Source organism: Takifugu rubripes, chromosome 11 (genome assembly GCF_901000725.2).
Source record: "Takifugu rubripes chromosome 11, fTakRub1.2, whole genome shotgun sequence".
NCBI classification, from domain to species: domain Eukaryota; kingdom Metazoa; phylum Chordata; class Actinopteri; order Tetraodontiformes; family Tetraodontidae; genus Takifugu; species Takifugu rubripes.
This window is the reverse complement of record NC_042295.1, coordinates 12,348,100-12,372,111: the sequence shown is the minus strand read 5'-3', so window position 1 is coordinate 12,372,111 and position 24,012 is coordinate 12,348,100. Positions and strand designations below refer to the sequence as shown.

The 24,012-nt window shown below is 44.1% G+C and overlaps 1 protein-coding gene across 5 annotated transcripts in view; it reads right to left on the bottom strand.

The window, feature by feature from the left end:
• Positions 1–591: 591 nt before the first annotated feature.
• Positions 592–24,012, bottom strand: part of stard13b (StAR related lipid transfer domain containing 13b) — a 41,621-nt gene continuing 18,200 nt past the window's right edge. The window contains exons 3-16 of one of the 5 annotated variants that reach the window (XM_011608585.2): positions 23,271–23,428; positions 8,525–8,596; positions 7,541–7,622; positions 6,060–6,123; positions 4,077–5,392; positions 3,812–3,982; positions 3,573–3,732; positions 3,267–3,465; positions 2,975–3,188; positions 2,484–2,598; positions 2,178–2,399; positions 1,835–2,052; positions 1,580–1,756; positions 592–1,478 (exon numbers count right to left, since the gene is read on the bottom strand). In XM_011608585.2, coding sequence (XP_011606887.2) covers positions 1,361–1,478; positions 1,580–1,756; positions 1,835–2,052; positions 2,178–2,399; positions 2,484–2,598; positions 2,975–3,188; positions 3,267–3,465; positions 3,573–3,732; positions 3,812–3,982; positions 4,077–5,392; positions 6,060–6,123; positions 7,541–7,622; positions 8,525–8,596; positions 23,271–23,394 — 3,252 coding nt within the window. In that variant the 5' untranslated portion in view covers positions 23,395–23,428 and the 3' untranslated portion in view covers positions 592–1,360. Of the gene's footprint in view, positions 1,479–1,579; positions 1,757–1,834; positions 2,053–2,177; positions 2,400–2,483; positions 2,599–2,974; positions 3,189–3,266; positions 3,466–3,572; positions 3,733–3,811; positions 3,983–4,076; positions 5,393–6,059; positions 6,124–7,540; positions 7,623–8,524; positions 8,597–10,452; positions 10,719–19,133; positions 19,387–23,270; positions 23,429–24,012 lie in introns of those variants that run through there. The other 4 variants (XM_011608587.2, XM_011608588.2, XR_003890110.1 and 1 more) reach the window with 4 other exon arrangements.

Sequence of the window (24,012 nt, the reverse complement as noted above, 5' to 3'; positions counted from 1 at the left end):
GGTGTCGGTGCAAGCTTCTCCAGATACGGTCCTCTCACTTTCTTTGAAGTGTTTGGTCCCCATCATGAAATAAACAACAGTGAAGAGAGACCATTGAAATTCAATAAAGAGAATATTCTCACTCACCCATCGCACATGCTGAAAGTGAACTATATCATGATCTCAGCCCTGCTTGATAAATACTAGAAAAATTTGCAACCCAACAAACAAACAACATAGTCAATGTCTTCTGTTACATTTAAAAACTGAATATTTTTACTGCTGGTAAAGAAAAAATGGTGGACAACATTGATGGTGGATCATTTAAATTCATTCATTCTTACACAGGGGAAAACTAAACGTGACAATTGTCACAGGAGCCATCTAGTGGACTGATAACGTGAATTAAATTGGAATGAAATTATATATATTTAAGTAAAATGTAAATGTTTTTAATATGTATTGTTTTCACAAAGTGCTAGAAAATCCATTTAACACTAAAATGTACAATTTCTGCTGTCACCAGTGTTTCTAGTGAACGACCAGTAGAGGTTCCTCTTCCCCCAGATGATGAGGAAAAGGGGCAATAGGGTAAAGAATTAGTACGCATAGCCATGTTTATAGTTTTATTTTTTTTAAAAAAACATCTCTTGTACTTTACAGTACAATTCAGTATGATTACGCAGGTATGAGCAAGTCAAACCTTAAGTCGTTCTGTTCACAACCACAGGAGGTCAAAGTTGAATCATATTACATCCATTCAATAATGGCAATACTGAAGCAGAGTAAAACCAGCTTACAATTTTGTACCATGTATATATTCCGGAAAGGTGATAGAGAAATAATCAATATACAGAATATTAACATATGTACGATATATCTTTTCCAATATATATACAATATATATATCTTGTTTGCATGTACAAAATATTCACACTCGCTCACATATATACAGAAATGTGGGTCTAAATGATAATAATTATCTGAAATGAATAACAAATATATGCTTCCCAGAAGCGTTCAAGAGCTTAAATGTCCTAGACATTAAATATTAAACATCAGTAATACATTATTAAAGTCACCGGTTAGCATCGTTATTAAGTTATTTACGTTTAGCCATAAAAGGGTAAATAAAATACTAATAGAAAATTGGCAGGATGATAATCTTATCAAGTTACGCTCATCACCTGTTAGACGGCTGCTTATTTTTCATTGTGCAAGTACAAAGAAGCTCAAAACGAGTCTAAGAACCGATAGTTGTGCTCTGGTGCTTCAACTCTGTGGTGCTGTGTCTGTATTGTGCCTGGTTCTTAGAATGATCTGTGAGTCTCTATCTACATCTTGATATCCAGGCTTGGCGGCCGCAGATGGTTAAATAAAGTCAGATTTTAGTCTCTGGTCCATCTGTGATCAGCGGCTGAAAAGAGTTGCGAATCCGAGCAGCTTCTGCGGCACACAGGTGACCGAAGGCCTTGTTGTACCAATCTGGCGTCCTTCCCCTAAAATCAAAAACGCATATTTGCTCCACATTAAGGCACCACAACCATTCCAAAAGCTTTGATATGAAACCACATGTGTTTAGGATGCTAACGAGGCTTACTTCATGTCCACTCTGCTGATGTGGGTCAGTCTGGACTTCCCTGAACCGCAGGGCTCCAGTAGGTAGTTGGACTCCAGCACTATAGCTCGTACACCTCCAAGAGGAGGACAATCCTCAGTCTCTATAGACACAGATACCAGGGAGCAGGCACCCTTGGGCAAGTCTGTCCTCCACGATCTTAAAATAACAGAAAAATGTTTGATTCATGACCTTCCAGAAAAAGTGATTTTGATCCTGGATGAAATTTCAACTAACCTGAGAACTAAAAAGTCCCTGCTGGGGTGAGGAGGCATGCAACTGAGTGCATACTGAAACACTTCTGACTGCTTGTCGAGCGTCTCGCACACTTTCCACTGCAGCAGATCCACATCCCACAGGTGGCGCTCTCGCAGCACGCGGTTGAGCACGACAGACGGTGGCGCTTCCACCTCTACTGACACCCGCCAACGTCTCAAAGGATTCCCATCCCCGACCTGGAAAAGAAACCCACACAACCGTGTTGTGTGTCAGTTTTTGTTCATCAAATTGTAAATAGTTTTGATTAGAATTTCATCATCTGAAAACTGGCACTTTGGGGTCATTTCTATATATCACCGACCTTCTTACAGTAAAGCTCCGTGTTATCAGAGCTGCTGCAGGATATCCAGTATTTGGACTTTTCCCGGGCCTCTTTGAGGAGATTCTGAAGTCTCCCTTCCATGTGTGTCTGGTACGTTCCATCATCATCTTCCAGTTGCTTGCACAGCTCGCCAATTGTGGGCGCGTGCAAATCGGCCTCCACATAGGAATTGCGTGACTGAGTAATCATCTCATGAGGAATCTAATGGAGGTATAAAAGCATCAGGGGAGAGTGACGGCTGACAGAAGTTGGAAGGTGGATCGTTTCAACGTCACAAAGTTCTACCTCAAAGAGACGGTTGCACTCTGTGATCATGTGAGCGAGACCCTGTGTTGCTGCTAAGTTTTCATTCAAGTCCTTCTGGTCTGGTCTCCCTGTGGCATACTTCTTCCGCATGGCCCTGAGGATGGTAGGATATGAAAACTTGTTAGAACCACAACAGTCAAATGGTCAACACAGCAAATAAATCCTTCCTTCACCCTGCAGGGTGCCCCACTGATCTCTTTAGCATCACTTTAACATGCTTGATTAGATAGATGAGTTGGTACACAGCATGGCGTCTGGAAAAAACCGAGCAATAAAAAATAAACTAGCTCAAAAGAGAGTAATATACTGCACCCCAAGGGGGGAAAACACACGATAATCCATTTTATGTCTGCCTTAATGGAGTCATAGGTGAAGATAATTGTGCCTGAGTTAATACAGTGCCTCTGTGGATGTTCATTATCATTGAAATGCAGGTAACTGAAACATTAAAGCCACTGAAATGGAATTACTTTGGGGAGAGATTGTCTTTCTTGAGGATGTTGAGGTGAAAAAGAGAGGGGGCAAGGCAAACGGCGATGTTCATTGGTGTCATTTGATTCTCCTCCACGGAGGATGTGACGTCACTAAGGAAGCAGAGCAATGTCTGCAGGGCCTCCCGATTTTCGTCCGACATCAGCATGATAGCTGCCTGCACAGCTTGCAGCCTTTGGTCCTTCGGTACATCTTAAAAAAAGTGAAAGGACAGATTTGGATTGGATTTTGGTTAAACAAGACCAAAAGAAATTATGTCAGCGTCCTTACATTGGTAGATATGAAGAAAAGTCTCCCCCAGCTTGCTGGTTAGCAGAGGCTCGGGTAAATCCCTGAAGAACTGTTTGACCATGTCGGCGACATCGTAAGCAGACTGATCGTCATAGTTCACATTGTCTGGAGAACTCTCATTCATCTGCCGTAGAGCTTGAATTCGAGACTTCACACCTGACTTACGAAAGAGACCCACCTGAAGGGAAAACAGAAGCTTTAAATCAACCCAACTGTGTAATGGAGTTAAATCACTTGCAAAAATATGAATGGAATCAAACTGAGTGTATGTGTGCCATGACTGACCTGGTCCAGACACTGACTTCTCAGGTACCGCAGAGCCTTTTGCAAACCAAGAGGTAAAGGATGCCCAGACCGCTGCACGTGCACTATGAGAGGCACTCCAAACACATTCTTATCCTTATAATCCGGCACCTTCATTCTCTTCATGAACTTTGGCACAGACCTGGAAGACAAATCCTCATGGTTGTTGCATATATTAAGTTGGGAAAAAACTAAAATTATAAATGAACAATAATGCATACCAAGTCCAGCCGTGCTTGTTGGACAGGGAATACTTCTCCATGATTGCAGTCAGGCGCAGCAGAGAAAACTTCTGTAACAAGCTCAGCTGGCCCGCCGTCTGGTTGGTAATCTGCAGGGAGGCCGCTGAGTGACTCAGGCGATGAGATATCTGAAAGCTGGGCCACCGTAACCTAACGTCATAAAGGGAGAAAATGAGATAAACGTTACGTTAAATAAAAATCATCTCATAGTTACAATATTTTCACATTCTTGTTTGGTCTCTACCGATTGGGTCTTGTGAGAGAAGCACCAACTCCAGAGTCCCTCCTTTCTCCGAGCCTTGTGGATTCTGTCTCAGCGAGTGAGACTTGGTCTTTGTCTGCATAACTTGATGGGGTGTGTCCTTCGGCTACCAAGTCTAACGTGATCTGGCTGGAGGACTGATTGCCCACTGAGTTGTCCTTCTCGCTACCCACCTGTGCCAGCCCTTCACCCACATGCAGCACGTTCTTGCTCCAGTGGTCCACAATCTGCTGTAGGCCATTGACGTGCAGCAGGATATCATCCAGGTGGGGGAACAGGTCCTCTTTCTCTAGATCCATGAGGTCTCCTGTGCTGGCGTACAGATGTGAGCCGGGGACATTGTCGTATACGCTGATGCGGCTGCCCCTGGTGCAGCACTGAGTGACAGGCCTGGATTCCTTTGTGCATGCAATCATTGGGGAGTCAAGGTGCATGCTGCCTGTGTGCCAGTTAATGGAGGCTCCATTGGTTGGGGACAAGCTTTCTATAGATAATGCTTTGGGGAAAGTTCCTGGTTTGTGGTCTTTGGGAATGTGGACCACCAGGTCTTCATACGAGCAGAATTCATTCCTACGGTTTTGCTCCGTGACTTTGTGTGCTTGGGTACCTGAGAAAATGTCTACGTCCTCCAGATACATGCCGCTGCGCTTGTAATCGGCATGGTGAGGCTTGCGTTCTTTAAGGCTGGGTGTGCTGACAGCGCTCCCGCTAGAATTGCTGCTGCCCTCACTGCTGGAATGGGACGGTGTTGTTTTGACGTTGTCTGGAGCCCCGCCGTCCCCGTTGATGATGTCAACACACTGCAGCGTCTTCAGACACGGGGCCTGCTCCTGTAGGACGGGAGTGCTGATGACCAACGCCTTACCGCCCCTCCCTGTCGTTCCCCGCATGCGCAGCGTCTCTATGCGCTTCAGGAAGTCTTTGGTACGGATGCGGGTTGTCTTGTTGTGCCTATTGGACAGGGGACCGTAGTGCGTGTTGGGGTTGTGAGGCATTGTGAGAGATGTCGGTTCTGGCATGGCTGTAGATTCAGAGTCCTCGGCACTGAGGCCCCTCTGGCCGCTGCCGCCGCTGCTCTCGCTGTGCAGGGAGGAGACCTCCGGCTCACTGAGGTCCGTCAAAACACTTTCACTGCTGGTGGTATTTCTCAGAGGCACGCCATCCCTGCAGGGCTGACCGTCCTCATGGTTTTCCAGCAGACAGTCGATGTCCTGTAATCTGGACCAACGACGGCTACTCCACTCAAAGGTCCATTTGTCACTGATGGCAAAAAGGTCTTCTTCATCAGAGTCTTCACTCTGCAAGGACAGATTTGATGACAATTTGGTCAAACTATACGATTTAAACTAAATGATTCGATATCTACAGATGATCTGCGCATATTATTATACAGTAATTAAATTTCTCAAAAATATCTAAAGCATGGTTCAAAGCGATTATAAAGACTGAATTAAATAACTGGTACTAATAAAAACCCGCTGTACCCAATACGCCAAACAAATTAAAAGTTTTTTTTTAACAGTCAAATATACATATACTGTATATATATTTTTCTCTTTAGGCACATCCCAAATCATTAAAAGATGGCTTACAGAGTTACACATGTCATCCAACATATAATCTATGGCTCCAAGAGCAGTTAAACAGGAAATACAGGAAATAGCTGGAGGATGGGATCTGTTCTGAATTAATAACATTATACAGCCAGTTGTGATATAACACCAGACACATGATTCCATTGACTTGTAGACTTTTCCATAAATAGGCCACGGCGAAACCCATGAAGCCCAAATTTGCCTGACAGACTACATTCCAAAGTTGGAAGGTTAGCTGAATATAGCGTTGACAAAATTAAACAAATGTTATAGAATCTCTCTCCCCGTTTCAGGTGCAGCTTGAGGCAGGGATGGATTTGCAAGATAACACGATTGGATTATACGTAAGACACGGAAATCCAACACTTACTTTCTTCTTGGGAAGGTTCACGTCAAGTTTCATAGAGGCACACTTATTTAAGGTGTTGAGTCGTCTGAAACACACCCAAAAAGAAAGAAGATTTAGGACGAAACCTGATCTGAATGTGTAAATACAACAACGGTTCCTTATGTAGTTCTCCATGAATAAACTTAATTACATTAGCTATTTACCTCTCGCTCCGTTGGTCTGTCAGCATGACCAGAACCAGAGGGCAATTAGTTTGCACCGTGATTACTTAAACTTAATGAACACCGGTAATTTCAGCGCTGTTCTCTTTCTCACAACATTGGATCTAATTGTTGTGTCACTCGAACAGAGGCAAAGGGCTTAATATGAGGGGCGTGTGTGTCCGTGTAGGAGAGATCTGCACATAAATGCATGTATTATTATGCCGAACAGCAGGATGACAACCTTTATCCATTGATGTATGTATTTAATTATTAAGCCACTGGGGTTCATTCTGGCATAACATAATGTCCCTCTGTCTGCTGTGTGTTGGCCTTACACAATGAGTCATTTGTGGCAAATGCTACAAGCTAAACTGTGCTTTAAAAGGCTCAGATGGAGCTTATAGATGCGAGCAAATGACGTTAATGAGAGAAGCTGGTCCTACAAAAAGTTCTCATGGCTTTACCTTCGATAACAGGACGCAGCTGAAGAAAGCAGACCTAAACTCAGGGCCTTGGGTTTTTTTTCAGCGGTGTTAAGGGTTTTAAATGCGGCTCCTAAAAATGGAGACTGATAAATATCAGTTCTCCCCGAGACCCCCACAGCGTCTTCAGTTTTCCATGTTAGAATGTGTAACTGCCCGCACGGCCATTCTCGTGTTACCATAGAAATGGTAGGAAGTCACGGGCCAAATCAATTGGAGGTGGAACTGTTTCCAATTGTCTTCCATTTATCCCGTGGCTAGTTTGGAATTTCGATGAGTTGCGTTAGGGGTTGTTTGGAGTCACGTCGTATTGAGCTCTCCTCCTGCTTTTCTCTCAGGCCGGTTGCCATGGTGACCATGGCGACTGAAGTTCTGTTTTCATTTTGGCTTGTACAAAACAAAATTACTAATAGGGGCTGATAAAGAGCCATCAGTTGCTGTTTTATCAATTTATACTTCATTATTAATTTCAGAGCAACTGCAAAAACAGAGATAAACTGTAGATCCAGTGTTCTACTGCAGCTGAATATATAATCTTTTTAAGTTTTCAAAGTCCTTTATCAAAACAGGATTTATTACGACAAAGGCAACTGGAATAGGAAGGACCACAGAATTCCTTTTAATAATTAAATCACAAGAATTTTTACATCTAGATAGAGCATGTGATTTACTACATTAATAGGTGAAAGTCCGGGTTCTTTTGGACGCTGCGGCTTGTTGAATCCTAACCCCGAGATCAAGGCACGCGCAACGGAAGTTACTCATGACATTGATTGATGGAGCTGATTCAGGTTTACACAGAAAGAAACGTGTTTACCTGCAAAGAGGTTCCACGAGATCTTTGTCCAGAAAGTCGTGATCTTTTTTCACTGGCGTAATGTCAATAGGGAACTGGGAGTCTGGGTGGAGGAAATCATAAAAGGGTGACATTTTAGTAGATCTATCTGAAGATAATGAATGGAAAGAAACATCTGAAAACTGCATTCCTCCCTCGTCAGTACAGGAGGACTTGGGGGGGTCCAACGTGTCTTATAAGTGATGCTAACGAGATGAGACAGAATTTGCCCAAATAACAGCACTGGGGCTTTTGCAAGCATTACGTCTTGCTTTGGGTATGGCACTTACATAAGTGGAGACTCAGTCCAGACCATTTGAAATGAACATTCCACTGCATTCATGAGGAGCCGTTAACTTTTTTATGAAAAGCAGAAGCGGCAGCCAAGGCTCAGATCTCCACAAGGCTCTGTCTGTTCCGCCTACAGCCTATTTAGATGCGCTGTGGGCTTTGAAACACGATTCCGATAAATTTCATTTTTAACACATGACGTCCTCCATCAGGGTGTTTTTCTCCAGCTGCCATCGGTGGACGAACAGCCTGAGCTGTGCAAGAGAAGCGACAGCAAACAAACACAGGACACCAAAGCATTTCAAAAGCCTGGCCTCCGTGCAAAGAACTGTGGGAGTAGAGCAACATTAAGCCCAGATAAAACCCCATTTCTTCCCATGACTTCAGCACAGAAGACATGTTTATGTAGTAACGGCTTGGAACAGATTAGACCTTGAAAGCAGCTGATGTCCTGCTTGTTTTGGGGCTCCAAGAGGCTGCCTGAGGACAAGTTGCTCACTTGGTAAATCCAAGTTTTTGTGCCCACTGTTGTGAACTAGAGTCACTGTGTGCTGCCTCGCTGCATTGGGGAGTTTAACAATAAAACTGTCATTTTTTGCTTTGACTGTCCTTATTATTTATTATTTGTTTGTTTTAAATCAAGCAAGATGTGTTGCCTCTGTAATAAATTATTACCTTCAAAGAGTTGAGCGTACTGGGGAAATCCTGCTGCCCGCAGCCAGTCACATGCCTCTTTCGCTTCGATTTCTGAAACAAAAGAAAGTGTGTGTTACAAAGCGGGACAAAAATGCGAAACAGAAAAACAAGCAACAGAGCCTGAGTACAGATACAACATTCCCTGGGTTTTTCTGCCTGGGGCGACTGCAGACTCTGAGGAATCGCATCAACTTTCTGAGAAACCAAATGAGCCCGGCGGTCTGCAGGCTCCAGAGGCGCTGATAACAGTGGAGGAAGCAGACTTTTGGCACCTTTCTAACAATGTTAATAGAGTTGGGTGTCGTTTACATGCGAGTGTCACAGCAGACCCTCAGCTTTACATTAGCAGACAACATATATAGCTGTGTTTGATAAACACCCAAAGGAGTCTTGATTTAGTAAACTTCAACAGACATGAGATTCATTTCAAACTCTGCTACTGCATTAAACATACAGACAGGCCATATTCAACTAATAAAGCATGAGACTGACAACAGAAGAATGTACCAAATAAGACAATAAGCTGCAGCTCCATATAGAGGAATTTCATTTAAAATAAAATTGCATTGAACAGTAAAAGCAATATTTGTTATAAAAGCTCAGTTACTCATTTTAGCTTTAACTACCTTATTACATCAACACATCAAGCAGAATTAGAATTCACCCTGTGACAAACACAGTCTCATGAATATTCTTACCAGTCCTGATGCCTCATTAAACACTAAGATACCATTTTTCCTTCTGTCTAATCTCACACACACCTGGCTTTCAGTTTTACTCAATGCCCGTCTGCAACCGTGTCGTACCTAGTCTGCACCGGCAGATAAAAGCGCCCTGCCGTCACACATCTGTGGCCTCAGCTCCTCTGTCTCTGCGTCTGTCACACTAGAGGTGAAACGCGAGCCGTTCTTTTGCACAATACGCTGCTACAGTAACTGCGATTTGTGCACAGAAGACCCAGGATGTGACCCCGTTTCCAAAGACTAGGACTCACCTGTGCTGCCCCAAAGAAAAATCAATGAAAACTGACTATGCTCTTCAGCCTGACCAGCAACTGAATAAATATTAGCAGTTCACTCTGTCCTTGGACGACCAAAAACAAAAAGGTCTCCCACTGATTATGCACCACCAGTTGAGTCAACATGTGTAGGTCGCCTGGAGCCTCTGCACTCTGTTCCCACCTGTATCACCAGCGAACTGCCCTCTGCTCAGCGAGTCTTGCCTCCCAGATGCACGACATCAGCTCCGTATTATCCAACCGCAGCGGGTAGTGAGAGAGCCACCGGGTCAGCTTTGTGTCCCCATAGTCACTCTGCTGGGAGCCAGTAACATGAGCTGGGAATTCCTTGCTGTTTGGCATTCTGTAACATGACGCCGAAACATTTTGTCCCCACGTTCCCTCTCTAAGGAAATCTCTTGTGAATAAAAAGCTGGGCGGGCATCGTGCCAGTGAACGAGAGTCTGCGTTTGCTCTCCACGACCTGCGGCTTTAGAACAGTATGGAATTACAGTTCACAAAGACAGGAAACCTGGTTTGTCTGCCGCACAATGCCCCCCCCCCGAATGTCAGAAGCTGTGCTGGACTTAAGCAACTGTGACAAAATGATATTCCTTTCCTTCATTATGCAACAGCCCCTACCAAGAATCCCAGTTATGTAATTGATTACTGAGATACGAGATGTTAAAAAGTGCCGCGGGTTAGAGAAGTGGCCCACATGGGACGGAACGTTGGTGGGACGCAGACGAGCGCTGCCAGAGTTATGACAGCTTTAAAGGCTCATTCGCATTCCACCGGATCATAATGCAGTCAACAACATGGGCGAAATGTTGTGAGGGTTTTATGATCCCCTTTGCCCCCGAGCTGTGTCTGCCTGTTTGTTTCGGGTGATAAATCATTGTGTACTCACCCGATATTTTCATCATATGGCAGGAGCGGTTCATATATCCGTCAAGAATAAGAGAGCGTCTCTCAACAAGTCACAGCATCTTCATTCCCTCCCTGAGCCACATTCCTACTCCCTCTGAACACAGCATGCAGTTTGAAGTCAGACCCACAGCCGCGGCTTTCCTCCTTCCCCTCGCATCTGTCCCCAACCCCCATGGACCTATCCCAACACTAAATCTCTCCTTTAACCCACCCCTTTCTGTGGCATTCTCCCTAAATGTTAACCCCCCTCTCCTCCTCTGGCTCCTTGTGCCCAGCCCTCCCGCCTGGCTCTGCCCATGACAACTCTTTTACACCCCACTCAGCACATTTTTGGCAAAGGTTTTTCCAAGCATTCCCCTAAAAGTCATACAATGGTGGAAGATCCGGCTTTCAAGGATGAGGAGCATTTAGCATTTCTTTGTTTGGGATCATTTCAGCCAAATCACACAGCGTCTGCTTTAGAGGCATTAAAGTTGGTGGGAAAAACGTAACTTAAACAAACAAGAGGGGAAAATGCGGTTTTGCAGAGTGGAGATGTTCCAGCCGAGCGGCAAAACGGAAAACTGTAGGCAGCAGAACTGTGGAAAAACCATGACATAAACTGTCAGCAATCACCAGCAGCAGTGAATCATGCAATCACAAGACGCAGTGCTAACTTCACCGTAGTGATGCGTGGCTGTGTTTTACCTCTGTCTGTCTGTCAGAGGAGAAAATCAATGAATGGGGTGAATTGTCGCCCTGTTCCTGTATCACTTGACTCAAAACAAAGGGAAGGTTGTTTAAAAGCGACCGAAAAGGTCGATTTTAACGTTATAAATGAACAAATTTACGACTGCATAAATATTTGGACTTATTTAAACACACCAGCATTACCCTCAAATGACATCAAGACTGGCCATACTGATAAAACCCTCATGTCTCCACATTTACCTTATTTGGCCAGTTGGAGGACACAGGGATAACTTTCAATCCACAACTTATAATTCTACTCTGAAGTTATTTAGACTAGCCTATGGTGTTTGATGTAACCCATTTACTATTCCTTAATTTCCTATAGCCCAAAGCAGAATTCCATATGTGACGACAGGCTGTCGCGTCCACATTCTGCCATTTCCTCTTGTAAAATTCTTGTGACTGGCTGGAGCCAGGACGGGTTGCAAACACAGACAGCATGACGTCAGTGTGCCGTAACAAATTGAACAATATACTGTACATGCGTATAACCACCATGGAGGCGAATGAATGAATCAGGCAGATGAATGGAACAGTCAAGAACACACTGACCTCGTCTGTATCGACACACACCTGGCGGAAAAACAGCCGGCCTGAGTAATGAATGAAAAAAAAAAAAGATCACAGACTGGCTGGCTAAGAGGTGTTGTCACGCAGGGGGGAGGCGTGGAGGAGAGGCCCTTCTCCCTCCATTATGATGCTAATTGTATACAGACACACACTTACAGTGCAGTCAGCCTTACTGTAAAAGTTGCTCCAGACAGACAGCCAGGGGAAACACACAATGCCCCCTCTTCCAGTCTGCTCGGAAACCACAAAAACTTGATGTCTCATGCTCAAAATAGACTCACATTTCCTTCTGCTCTCCAGCTGGCAACTGTGTATAATGGAGAGAACACAATCAGTCATCGGTGGACTTCACCTTCCTTGTTCTTAAAAACTCCAGTTAAAACACAGTTTTCGTTTCCTTTTTGCCCGATTTGTCAACAATTTACAGCGATTTTAATCAATCCGGTCTGGTTTATCTGAAGGTGTCCGTGTCATTCTCGTGCACAGATTAACTTGATAAAGCCCTCAGTTAGCCTGACAGGAGGAGCACATGCTAATACCAAAACATGTCTGGTCTTAGGATAAAGGACAAAAGCCAAATTAAGAGATTAACTGTCTACAAAGGTGAGTAAGAATGCATCACATCTCTGGATATGATGGGCTTTTTTTATCCTAACCTCTCTGCTCTGACTGGCAGATGAGCTGAGAGATAATTACAGAGATCCTGCGCTGAATCATCAGCTGCTTCAGTGCTGTGCGGACCACACGGGGAACCCGTTTCCCTGCTGGTGACGCGAGCCACGGGTTTAAAATCCACAGCGCTGGATCCTGTTACTGGGGCAACAAAACACATTTCCCTACAAATACAAATGAGGAAGTGGATCCCAGCCTTGGGTTCGCTCACTGGTCCCACCATGACCTGTTGAGAGCAAATATCCCCTGGAAATCCATGAAGCTTATTGATTCTTAGTGTAAACAGCATGACTGTGTGAGCGAGGAAGCTGCTGTTGTTGATCGGTGCCAGAGTCTGTGGGGTCAGAGGTGATCCGAGCCGTGTTTTCCTCTTGACGTTGTGTATTGAATTTAAACAAGAACAGCACAGCTGTGGTAACACTCTCCTTCAACTCTGAAGGACACCCAGAGAGAAGGTTCTTTCATCTGCCGGCGTAATGGCCCATAAAGTCTTTTTTTCCCCCTCTCTGTCTGTCTCCCTCAGGTCTGATTACACCACGCACAGCCTTCATTCATGCTACCAACCATAATACTACAATGCACCATTAAAACGCCAACAAACATTCATTCGTGTGTGTTTATTTCCGCACCGCGTTGTTCTTCTCTCCTGGCTGAGAACATGAGATCGTGACAGATGGCTGCTTAAATGTGGATTCCACAGTTAAAACCAAGCGGGGTCAGCAGGATGTTGTGGAAAATCAATTGCCTGTTTCCTAAGGCAGATATTACGCGGTTCCCAAGTCGACAAACAACAGCCTGAGAGAGACTTTGGAAAGATTATGTGGAGTCATATTGTCTCAACTCCTCACAAATGGGTTTTTAGGGAATTCTGAATCAGCCCAGACCCAAACTTCTTGTTGGGTTTCACAACTGCATTGGTGTTTCATGGACTTTCAAGGGAAGGATTCAAGCACCAGATTTACTCCAGATTCTCTCTGCCACTCACCAATAACACCGAAAATCTCACTTGAACTGCATTTTCCCAGGCTCCTTTCTCTCGTTATCATTTTTTAAAACTAATTTAGGGGAAAATAGATTCACTTGATTTTGCTCACAGTGTCCTGGAAGTCTTTAAGTTGAGTGCTTTTCCCCCCAAATGCTCTCTTCCCTTTTGTTCACAATGTCAAGTTAAATGTCCCTCTTTACAAAACAAGCCAAAGATTTCTGCTAAACTCCCATAAACTCATAAATGACGGCCTTCCAGTAACCAGTCAGCAGAGTTTTCTATAAATTACATGCTGTAGTGACGTCTCTAATTCAAATAAACACCTAATGATGGTGGACATCACCTATCATATTTCTTTCTCCCTCTTGGCTTTACTGTCTTTCTACCATTTATGATTGTTATTTTTTGATTAAATAAAAATAGAAAGACACGTTTCAAAAAGGAATTGAAGTAATACAATGTTTTGAATTTTGGTCCGCTAGGTGGCGCCGCGTTTCTACAGTTTGGATTCTGGTACAACGCAGATTTTAATCAATACTAACACCAGAGATGCGTCACTGGTCAAATTATAAACCCACTGACCAGATTGTAATCTAATTTCTGGAGATTTAAAAACAGGAAGCTACCAAATAAGCCTGAACAAAAAACTGTGATTCAACTGTGAATTCTTACGTCTCCAACAGTCATTCTTAATCCTACTAAACTAATAAATTGATGCAGGAGTGACTTTTTTTGTCTTTCTCTAAGGAAAGCGCAGTCAGTTGCATGCCTTTCCATGTTATGCTCTTTTGTGACTCATAATATACGGTTATGGCGCTGTTGTTCCCACATCCCTTTGATATCCTGTGTAAACACTGTAATTTGGTTTTTCCACGAGCTGTATAACAGGAGTAAAAAAAAAGGGGGTGGCTGTGAATTATTGACATAAGTTCCATTGAGCTAATCTGAAATTTCAGTTCAAGGATGGAAAACGTGACTGTAAGTTAGCAACACATGTGTGTTGTGATTTTTAATAAAGACATTAATGAGGTTAACAAATTAACGTGTGGTGTTTGATGTTTAGCTGCAGCTCTGTAAAGGATATGATGAGGATAAAGTGGAAGATAAACATTAAAACCAAAACTCCTCTGAAGCGGAGTCCCGCAGAGAGCCCTTACATCCTCCTTATTTGGACAGGATCCCAGAGGAGACTACTTGGGCGTCCCTTCTTCTCTAACTGGCCCGTGAGAGTCAAACGGGAAGCAGTGGGCCAATGTCAGAACAAGGGCCCCCTACCGTGAGAAAGCCCTCTCGGAGCTTTCACAATAAAAGCACGGAGCTGAACCAGAGACATTGGAGTCCTAATTAGTGGCACCAAAGTCGTCCCAGGGGTCTGAAGGCATCTCTGCAGCAGGCGTGAGATGCTAACACTGGCAGTGTGTGTTGTTTTCAGTGACGATGTGAGGAAATTAAAGAAAAAAAATACAAAGCGGCCACAGAACATGTCTTTATGCTCTTTTCCTTTGGTCACTTTTTCCATTTGAGCACATCCAACGTACATTTCTACCACCAGAGAGCAGCCACGCTCTGAACACTTCCCGAGCACAGCAAATGCTTTTTATGAAGCACAAAGGAAAGCATTATTCAATAATAACTGCTAATCTTTGTGAACTAATTATCCTGCTGCTTCTGATCAAGGCACATTTAACTTATCCCCGTAATGGACACAGCCTCAGCGCAAAATACTGATTATTGTTAAGCAGCACTATTGCTGCTTGTGAAACAAGACAGGTTTTTTTTTGTGGTGAATGAGCAGTGTCGTATCTGGGAAATGTAAAAGCTGAACAGAAGTTTTCCATCGTGGCTTTGTTAATATGTGACCAGCCGTTCCTGTTACAGTGAAGTGGAGGCATTTCTCAAATCTCTTAGTAAATGATTAGCCCTGCACATGTGGCAGCTGTCAGCTACACACACACACACACACACACACACACACACACACACACACACACACACACACACACTGGCTGCCACCTGCAGGCAAACATGATAGCATTATTCATTCCTTATCAGCGGAGCAGGAAATGAGCAACGGCTTCCAACAGACTATTGATACATTACAGACTATAACCGAAGTCCTAACCCCCCAAAAAGAGCATTTGACTGTAATGATAGACATTAGCCACCTATGACACACATGTCCCCGCTGTATTATTACAGTTGCATTTGGATAATCATTCCATCGTATAATTACAGCGGCAGAACGTAGTCCCGTGGCAAACCCCTGCTGCATATCTATACAATCTGTTCACCGACATAATTGTTGCTCATAAAAGGTAATTATTCCTATAAATGCAACATTAGGATTCAATTAATGCCTTTGTGCTGCTGTTCTCTGACTGTATTACCTAAAAGAACTTGTTTAATGCTAGTATAGTGAATATTTAATTAACTAAAGGCTTACAATGCACATTCTTGTTATTTTTCTGGTGCCAAACTTTTGTATTATTCGATCATATATGTGGCATCTGTGTATGAAATTTAATGACGCAGGCCTCAGCCCAAGGATAAAACTCAGAGTTGTATACCGAGCTGAAAATGGCGGGGAGCAACAATGTCCAACTCACTTTCAGCTCCCTGACAGTGTTATTTACAGCCCTCTGAAGGCCGCAAACACAATCTGCATAATAATCACATGCAACGACGGGGTGGTTCATGAATAAAAGACAAACTGGCTTTGTGCGAACTAAGTTAACGACATCAGGGTGCACCTTCGCTTATCATCAAACCGTCATTTGAATCACGGGGGGGTCGTATTTGTTTCGCACACTGAAGATCTAACGTGCCACATGTTGTAGCAGACCGCCGATGAATTATTCAGGCCCTGCAGAAGAGAAGTTTGGCGCAGGAGAGGGCAAAGTCTAACTAGCTTCATCACTCTGAAGGGCTTAACGATGAGAACTTCTGAAAAAAATACAAAAGAAGGGAAAAGAAAGGGCTTTTCCCCTCTCGACTAGCTTAAGGGCCCCTGTCCTCTTGCATTAAGGGCATCATTATGATGGTTTTTCTTCCATCCAATAGGTTTTGTTTGCCGATCAAATTTCAGTTTGAGGAGGTAAAGACAAACAATTACCGTACATTTGCAAAGGATACTTGTGTATGAACGGCTGCAAGCTCAGACAAACATGGCTGATGGCCGTAAAGACTGAGGAGTGAAATAACATCCACACTGTTTACCTCAAAAATGGCAGAAGTAGCTAGCCTGTCCAAGGAACGGTGCCTGCCAGCTGCACTCGGAGCATGAAGGACCATTGAGAGGTCAGACTGGACTGAGACTCTTATCCACATCACAACAACTCTTCAGCGAGGAGGAAAACAGCCAGTCAGCGAGCAGGCGGTTAGTCACGGTGCAGCCTTCAGCTGCTCAACTTTTCCAACTGGAAACCCTGTTGAATCCTCCGTCACATGTGCTTGCCTGAACATTTCGCGGTAAAGCTTTACAAAGAGTTGCCAAATCAGAAAAAAATTATTGTCTAAATGCGAGAGCACAAATATCAGAGTGTATTTGGAAGTTACATTCTATACCGTAATCGTTCAGTTTGATATATTATTATGCTATTGTTATGTAATAGCTTACTTCAAATTACAATATCATATAGTCATATTGTCAAAGATTGTCCATGTGGTAGACCCAGAACTGCAGGAATTATACAGTTTATAGAGAATTATACAAAATTATTCAGGATTACGAGAAAATGTAGTTTGGTGGACTCAAGCTGGAACTATGACGTGATGCTAGAATATGATGAATGGTTGGGGATTGTGACATCATCAATGGCTGGTAGATCTAATGTGGATGATTCTAATCTGAGGTGGTGACAAATCATGCACTAATCAGAATTCACTCCGCAATTTGTCTCACGGTGTCGCTGCTACTGTAAGGACTCCCTCGTCTGACACGTCACCATTAACGCTCTGTCAGAAGTAGGAACCGAACCCAGAAATCTGGACTCCAGATGGGCTGAGCTGGGAGGAGAAAGCTCTAGTAGCGCTTCCAGAGTGATGGAGTGTAGCAGGAGAGACATTCCTTCACAATAAAAACCATCGCAAATCCATGCCACTGTGCAACAGTCAGATGTTTCTTCCCATCTTTGGTCACGCAGCTGTGCATTCACTTCCATCGACTCCGGCAGCTGACGGGATAAAGTTTTATTTAAACTTTTATCCTGAGACATCGCGATGGAATGAATGAAAATTCACACGTCGTTTTGAAAAAGCCACTTAAATCAAATCCACGACAGCGGCTGAGTTCCCCCGGAATTCGGAATCAAACAGTACTGAAAAACTGCTGATCACCAAGGCTCCCCACTCACTTTTAACCAGCTAAGTCAACAAGGACGGCTGGCTGGAATGCACGAGTCATGGCAGCGCCAGGCCTGCAGCGCTGCTCGCTCTGAAATCAGTCCCTTAAAATACTCCGGGTCATCTCTCACATTTCAGCCCAGTGAAACAAGCACAAGACTCATCCGGGGCTGAGACGCTGCCGAGGAACAATGGCACGCTATAAAAGGGTGCAATTATGCTATTTAAGGCTGGTTAGATTTTAAAAATGCAATTACCAAAATGAGGCATAATCACGGTGTTTAACGGCCAAAAATCACAGCCATGAGAAAGCCCGTCTCACAGTGCCTTGTTTTTGGCAGGGATGTGTTTTTAATTCTTCAGCAGACACTTTGGAGACAATTTCAACAAAATAGGCAATGGAAAATGGTGCAGTTAAAAGTAAATATTCGATAAATCCCCCACGGTCCAATCAAAATGCACTTTGTATTCAAACAAATGTCATGTCCATCACAAACCTGCACTTTTAGCTGTTAAAGAGAGAACATACTCCTGAGACTCACTTCACATGTATAAATACTCACAGATCAACCAAATTATGGGTTTTGTTGTTAAGCAGCCATATGTAATCAGGGATTACATGCCCAGTTACATGAATGTCAACATCAGATTATAAAGATTTGTTGCCAAGAACCAGCAAAACATAAACACAGCTCCAGGATGTGTTCATCGCCAATCACACGACAGGCTCATCCTTTGAATGGCTAAACACGACACCGTCGGGGTGCTCACACCTGCAGGACAAGCGCTTTGTCCTCTATTGTTATGCTGCCCTGCCCCCACTTTGGAGTGACCAGGTAGGTTCTAAGCTTTACAGAGATGAATGAAAGGTCAAGCCATGTTGTTCTGAAGCTCCTCTATCGCTCTCCTGGTGCCATAGAGCAATCCCCAAATGAGCGGAGGGCTTGTAAAGCTGTCACGATCGACCTTCGCTTGTTTACAATATGGGCTGAACATGTAACAGAAGCTCCAGCGTATCACCTACCACAGCTCATCAGTCAGTACTAACTATCTGCCACCTTTGCACCGTTGACTACATAATGGCTGAAGGTCAAGTTTCCCTTGTTTTTCCCTGCAGTGGTGCAAATATTCATGGACTCACAGTGATGAACAGATCACTCCACAACTCCGGTCCTCATTTGCCCGAGACTAAATAAACAGCTGCCGCCAGACCAAACGGCCTTTACTCCCTTTCTGGTTCACTACTACCCTCCTCCCCAAGCCTGGAGTTACACCTTGTAATTTCAAAGATCACAAAAGAGCAGCACATGAGTGTAGAAGGCTCTACCATCAGACATGGTTCGCACTGTCACTTCCCCTACCTCCAGCAATTTTCTTGAGTAGCTGCTGCCTGGCAATGATCCTGCCCAACCTGTACCCAGAGCGTCTGCGGTGATCCATTCTCAGGTAGATATCCCGAGACTCTAGGGTCATAATCCTAAAACACCCGCCGCCTTGATGCTACGGGAGCTCCTGAGCATAACTGAAACAGTGTACCCCGGAATAAGCCCCTAGCTGGATGGCTAACACCCACACACTCTGCAGGCAACAAAAAACTTCACATACAGGCGCAAAAATGTTTAAGTGAGCAGACAGGGCAGCAGAGTTGAGGGGGAGGAGTGCAAAAACATCCCCGTGGGCCATGTGACTGCATGCAACCAATGTCGAAGGAAGGGGTGGGAGTACGGCCCACCTTGCTGAGTAGAATCCAGTGTCTGTGTGAAAGCTCACGTGCTTGAAACACTTCCCCCTGCTATGGAGGGAAATATAAATACCAATGGAATGCCTTTGCACTGACTAAGGAGTGCAGTAGTGGCAGCGAGCTGGGCGTGGGAGGGCTTACAAAAATAGTGGGTTTGGACCCGCCCTGCGCTACAACAACTCCTCTGCTGTTGCCAGTCACACAGGTGCCAAGTTTACTGGGAAAGAGTGAGTAGCCGGTGCAATTTTAGAGAGCGTAAGGAGAGAAAGAGGGGCCGAAGTTGTTTTCTTGGGTGGAGAATGCTAATTTGTAGCCCACCCCCACCACACAACCGCTTCCAGCCACAGGAAGGCCTCACAGCAGGCTTCCTCACTGTCGGCTCCTCAGGAGGGGAAGAAGACGTTTTAGCTTGAATGCATATGAGTGACCTATATCCACCAACGCAACACATACGGAGGAGGCCAGAGCTCTGGTGGCTGTTCATTAACAGCACCGTTTCAAAATGTGGTCAACAACCAGTCGCGCTCACGTTCCCCAGCACTTCGGAATAAATCCGCTACTTGCGAGGCCAAAGAATCCGCTTTGAAATGCTGTGGGAAAACTGTTCTTAGAACCAGGAAAAAAGAGGCGTAATCTGCCTGGGGGGCTCAAAGGGAGGGTTAGAAGGAAAGGGGAAAACCCACAGTCGCAAGGACAGATGTGCAAACTCCCCACCTGTGACCACATTACCCACGAATCCCCACGCCATCCCAACACATACAGTCATGTGGAATAGGGGGGCCATAAAATGACGAGTCATTTTTACCGGACCAATTTAGCGTACGCTAAACTGTGCACGTAGGTGTACTCAGTGCTCATAACCAGATATAATGCTTCCCTGCTTACAACACGGAACAACAATCTCCTCACACCTTATGGAAAGCCCACATCCGTGCACGCCGACCCGCCCAGCGCCAATCGGGGCCCCTGCCACTCTCCTTCTGACACGACCTGTCTGAATACAGACTCGTTTGTGCGGTAAAAGCGTGGCGCCGTGCAGTGGAACACAGCACAAATGGGCAGGCAACCAACTCAAACACAGCTCCTGTCTGTTCGCTTCCCAGCCGGCAATATCCACCCTCGCTCAGGCTCACAAAGACCACAATTCAGCGGCACCCTTCAGGGCCCGAAACACGTTTTCATGAAACCTCTTTTGGGTTTAACGACCCTCTTCACGCGCCCGCAGGTGAAGCTATTTAAATATGTGATTGTTGCTTTATAAGGTGGTGCTGTGACAGTATTCTGATGACTTCACTGGGCAGGGGCTCCGTGGTTTAGAGGCCAACGCCTGCGTTCATTCACGCTGAGGATCACTTCAGGTGTCAGATGTTAGCAACAGCACAATCACCCTGGACCTATTTTTACTGTTTTCTTCCTGCTCTGTCTAGACACAGAGCACATCACAGGGATCGGGTTGCAGAATGAATCCCCTGCTGCCGCTCAGCACCATCATGAATGAGCTTAATGCCGCTTTTCTCCCCACTGCCTCTCGAATGCTTTGGGGGGTGGGGGGGGTTGAAGTCGCCATGAAGGAGTAAATGTGGCGTGCCCACTGTGGGAGTCTTGTGTGTCAGGAGCAGTGACTCCAGCCCTAATCAGACCTGTTCCAACACGCTTCTGTCTGGGTTTTTGGAGCCCAGCCATGACATAGGACGCTAACAGGAATCCAGGCTTTGCATCGCTCACATTACAAAACACGCTTTTGTCATTGTGTAATGACAGGCGCAACACACTCGCTACTCCTCTGCTGTAGCACAGGTGGGATTTTAATCTAGCATGTGCAATATATAACATATACTGTAGTCTTATATTTAGACTTGAACCTGATGATGAGTAGGGAGGCAGTTTGGTGGTTTTTCGAGGCGACTTTAATGTGGTTTAAGTCTGAGGGAGTCACATGTAATCTGTGCTGGCCAGTTCTGACTCTGCTGTGGCCATATTTCCTGTGGTTGAGGCTTAAGAATAGTAGCAGTATGACAGAAGGTTTCCACTTCGCCAGCCACCAAATGTCTGAATCTTAAGCCCAAGTCTGGGAGTAAATCACACCTTAATACTGTAAGAGCAATTGTGCCGCAGCAAACCTGAAGCATTTGATAACTTAATGGTGTGGTTGGTTGATGCTGGAGAACCTGTGACTCCACACAGGGAGGTTCACTCATAAGTACTCCCCCAGCTTGTTTCTAGGAATATTTGGTGGTTCATTTGATGCTTTTTGTCACAAACTGGTCACACTGGAGAAGCCAGAAGAACCATCTATTATCTATTATGTTTATCTCATTATCTTACAAACCATTGACAGTAGAAATTCCCAATTAATCATACCAAATGATTCAGAGTCTGATTTTGTACAAATCGATATAGTTTCCAACCAAAGAAAACAAAAGATCACCTTTTCCCTATAGATTTCTACATTCAGAAACAGCCTGATTAAATTTGCCTAATCTTTAAAAATGCAAGAAATACTGCAATACACCTATATCAAGAACTAATAACCTCAGTGCACAATACTAATTACAGTTACTTTTAATCCTCTAATCAGTGCATTCATTCACCCTGTATGTTTATGTCCTAATCAAATCTTCATCAGCAGCTTAAGAACACAGAACACTTCCCTGTGTGTGGCACACATCTCTGAGACACTTGCAGCACATGGAAAAGAATGTAAGATGGATATGTCAAGTATCCAGGCAATGCAGCAATCAGCTGCTGCATCAGAAACGTGCCTCTGCAGGAAGCACAGCTGAAACCAATGTGTATCAAAGTTCATGAGTAAAAACATGAAAACATCAGATCTGGGTTGACTAAACAAAGCTGTGTGTACTGTACGACATCCAGAAGTCAGGCTTCTGAGAGAACTGCTCTGTGCCCCCTGTGGATTTATTACGAGAAGCTGCAGCGGTCAATTCACCTCACCTAGTGGTGGATCTGAGTTACTACACACTAACGGCGCTCTCCAGTTCAGAAGGATAAAATGTAACTCCACTATCAGGTGAATAACTAAAGAGCCAGTTTGCACAACGACCATATATATTTAGCCTGGGATGTGAAACTTTTCTAGTGAGACTCGCGAAAGACAGTTAAGAGCAAATATATTAATAGTTGCTGTATGGAATTACCCCAGTTATTTGGAGCTAGGTGGTCATATAAGCAAAGAGGGAGAGACAAACGTTTGATCCTTCTACAATAATCAAATTATATTTAAAACTGCAAAATAGAAAAAAGAGAAGCATTTGTTAGATTAATATTGCTATTATTATTGTTATTATTATTGTTATTATAATAGATAGATAGATAGATAGATAGATAGATAGATAGATAGATAGATAGATAGATAGATAGATAGATAGATAGATAGATAGATAGATAGATAGATAGAGCCACAACGTGAATATTAGCCATTAGCACCACCTTGTGGAGACTAATATTATTAATAAAGTTCATCACTTAATGGGCTGAATAAGACCGAGAATTTCAGCACTTGCAAAATCCAAAACAAACATGACAGACGTCATATTTTCAGTCTTTTGAATTAATCAACCGAACAGAAAAAAAAATGTTATAAGTGTTAGAAGCTAATCGACTTCACTCATCATCATTGGTGAAAACTCCCTGTTCCTGTGCAAACACCGGCAATGGAATCTTTCCAATTATTGCCATGAAGGAATAGAAGCTGACCCAACTTTCAGTGCAACGGTTGCCCCTTCAGTGGACCACTGACCTGCCAGTCTCCGCTCCCTGACATTCCTCCAGAGTAAATCCCAAGCTTTGGATGTGGAGCTCCGCAGCTGCTCGCTGAAGGACCGCCGGAGCTTCAGTCTCACGGAGTTTCTTCTAGATGACATCGCAAATCCTCCACTCTTTCATAATAACGACGTCCTATTAGTGCCAAAAAACAAGGCTGGGATTGATTATCCGATATGAAGCCAACTCTTCTCGGCGTGTGACTTGTCCTTATAATCACAGCAGCAAAAATCAGTTTGGCTCCCGGCTCACACACGCGCTTGTCAACATTTTTGGGGGAAATTTGCATCAAATTATTCACACCGGAAAGTGAAAATAACGACACTGTTAAAAGTAAGAACAGTTAGAATCAAGCTTGTCTTTCACATCTCACAGCAGATGTGTGTGTACGTACGTCTGCGTGTGTGTGTGTGTGTGAAGGGACCCGGGCGCAACGGGCGCAGGGATGTGATACCTTCAAGTGCTGCAGGAAAAACAAAGATCATGGAGAGCTGAAACAGTATATGCTGACTAGTTAAATTTAAACATAAACACAGGGATAGTGAAGAGTGAAAACAATGTCCCGAATAGAAGAATAAAGAAAGGAATGCACGATTCGGAATATTAATTGAAGTGAAGGATTTCAATTGTTTTTTTGTTGTTTTTTTTATTTCAACAATTTACTTTGCCTATAGATGGGTTGTAATTTTGTTGTAATGACACAAAAATGTCTGGTTTCC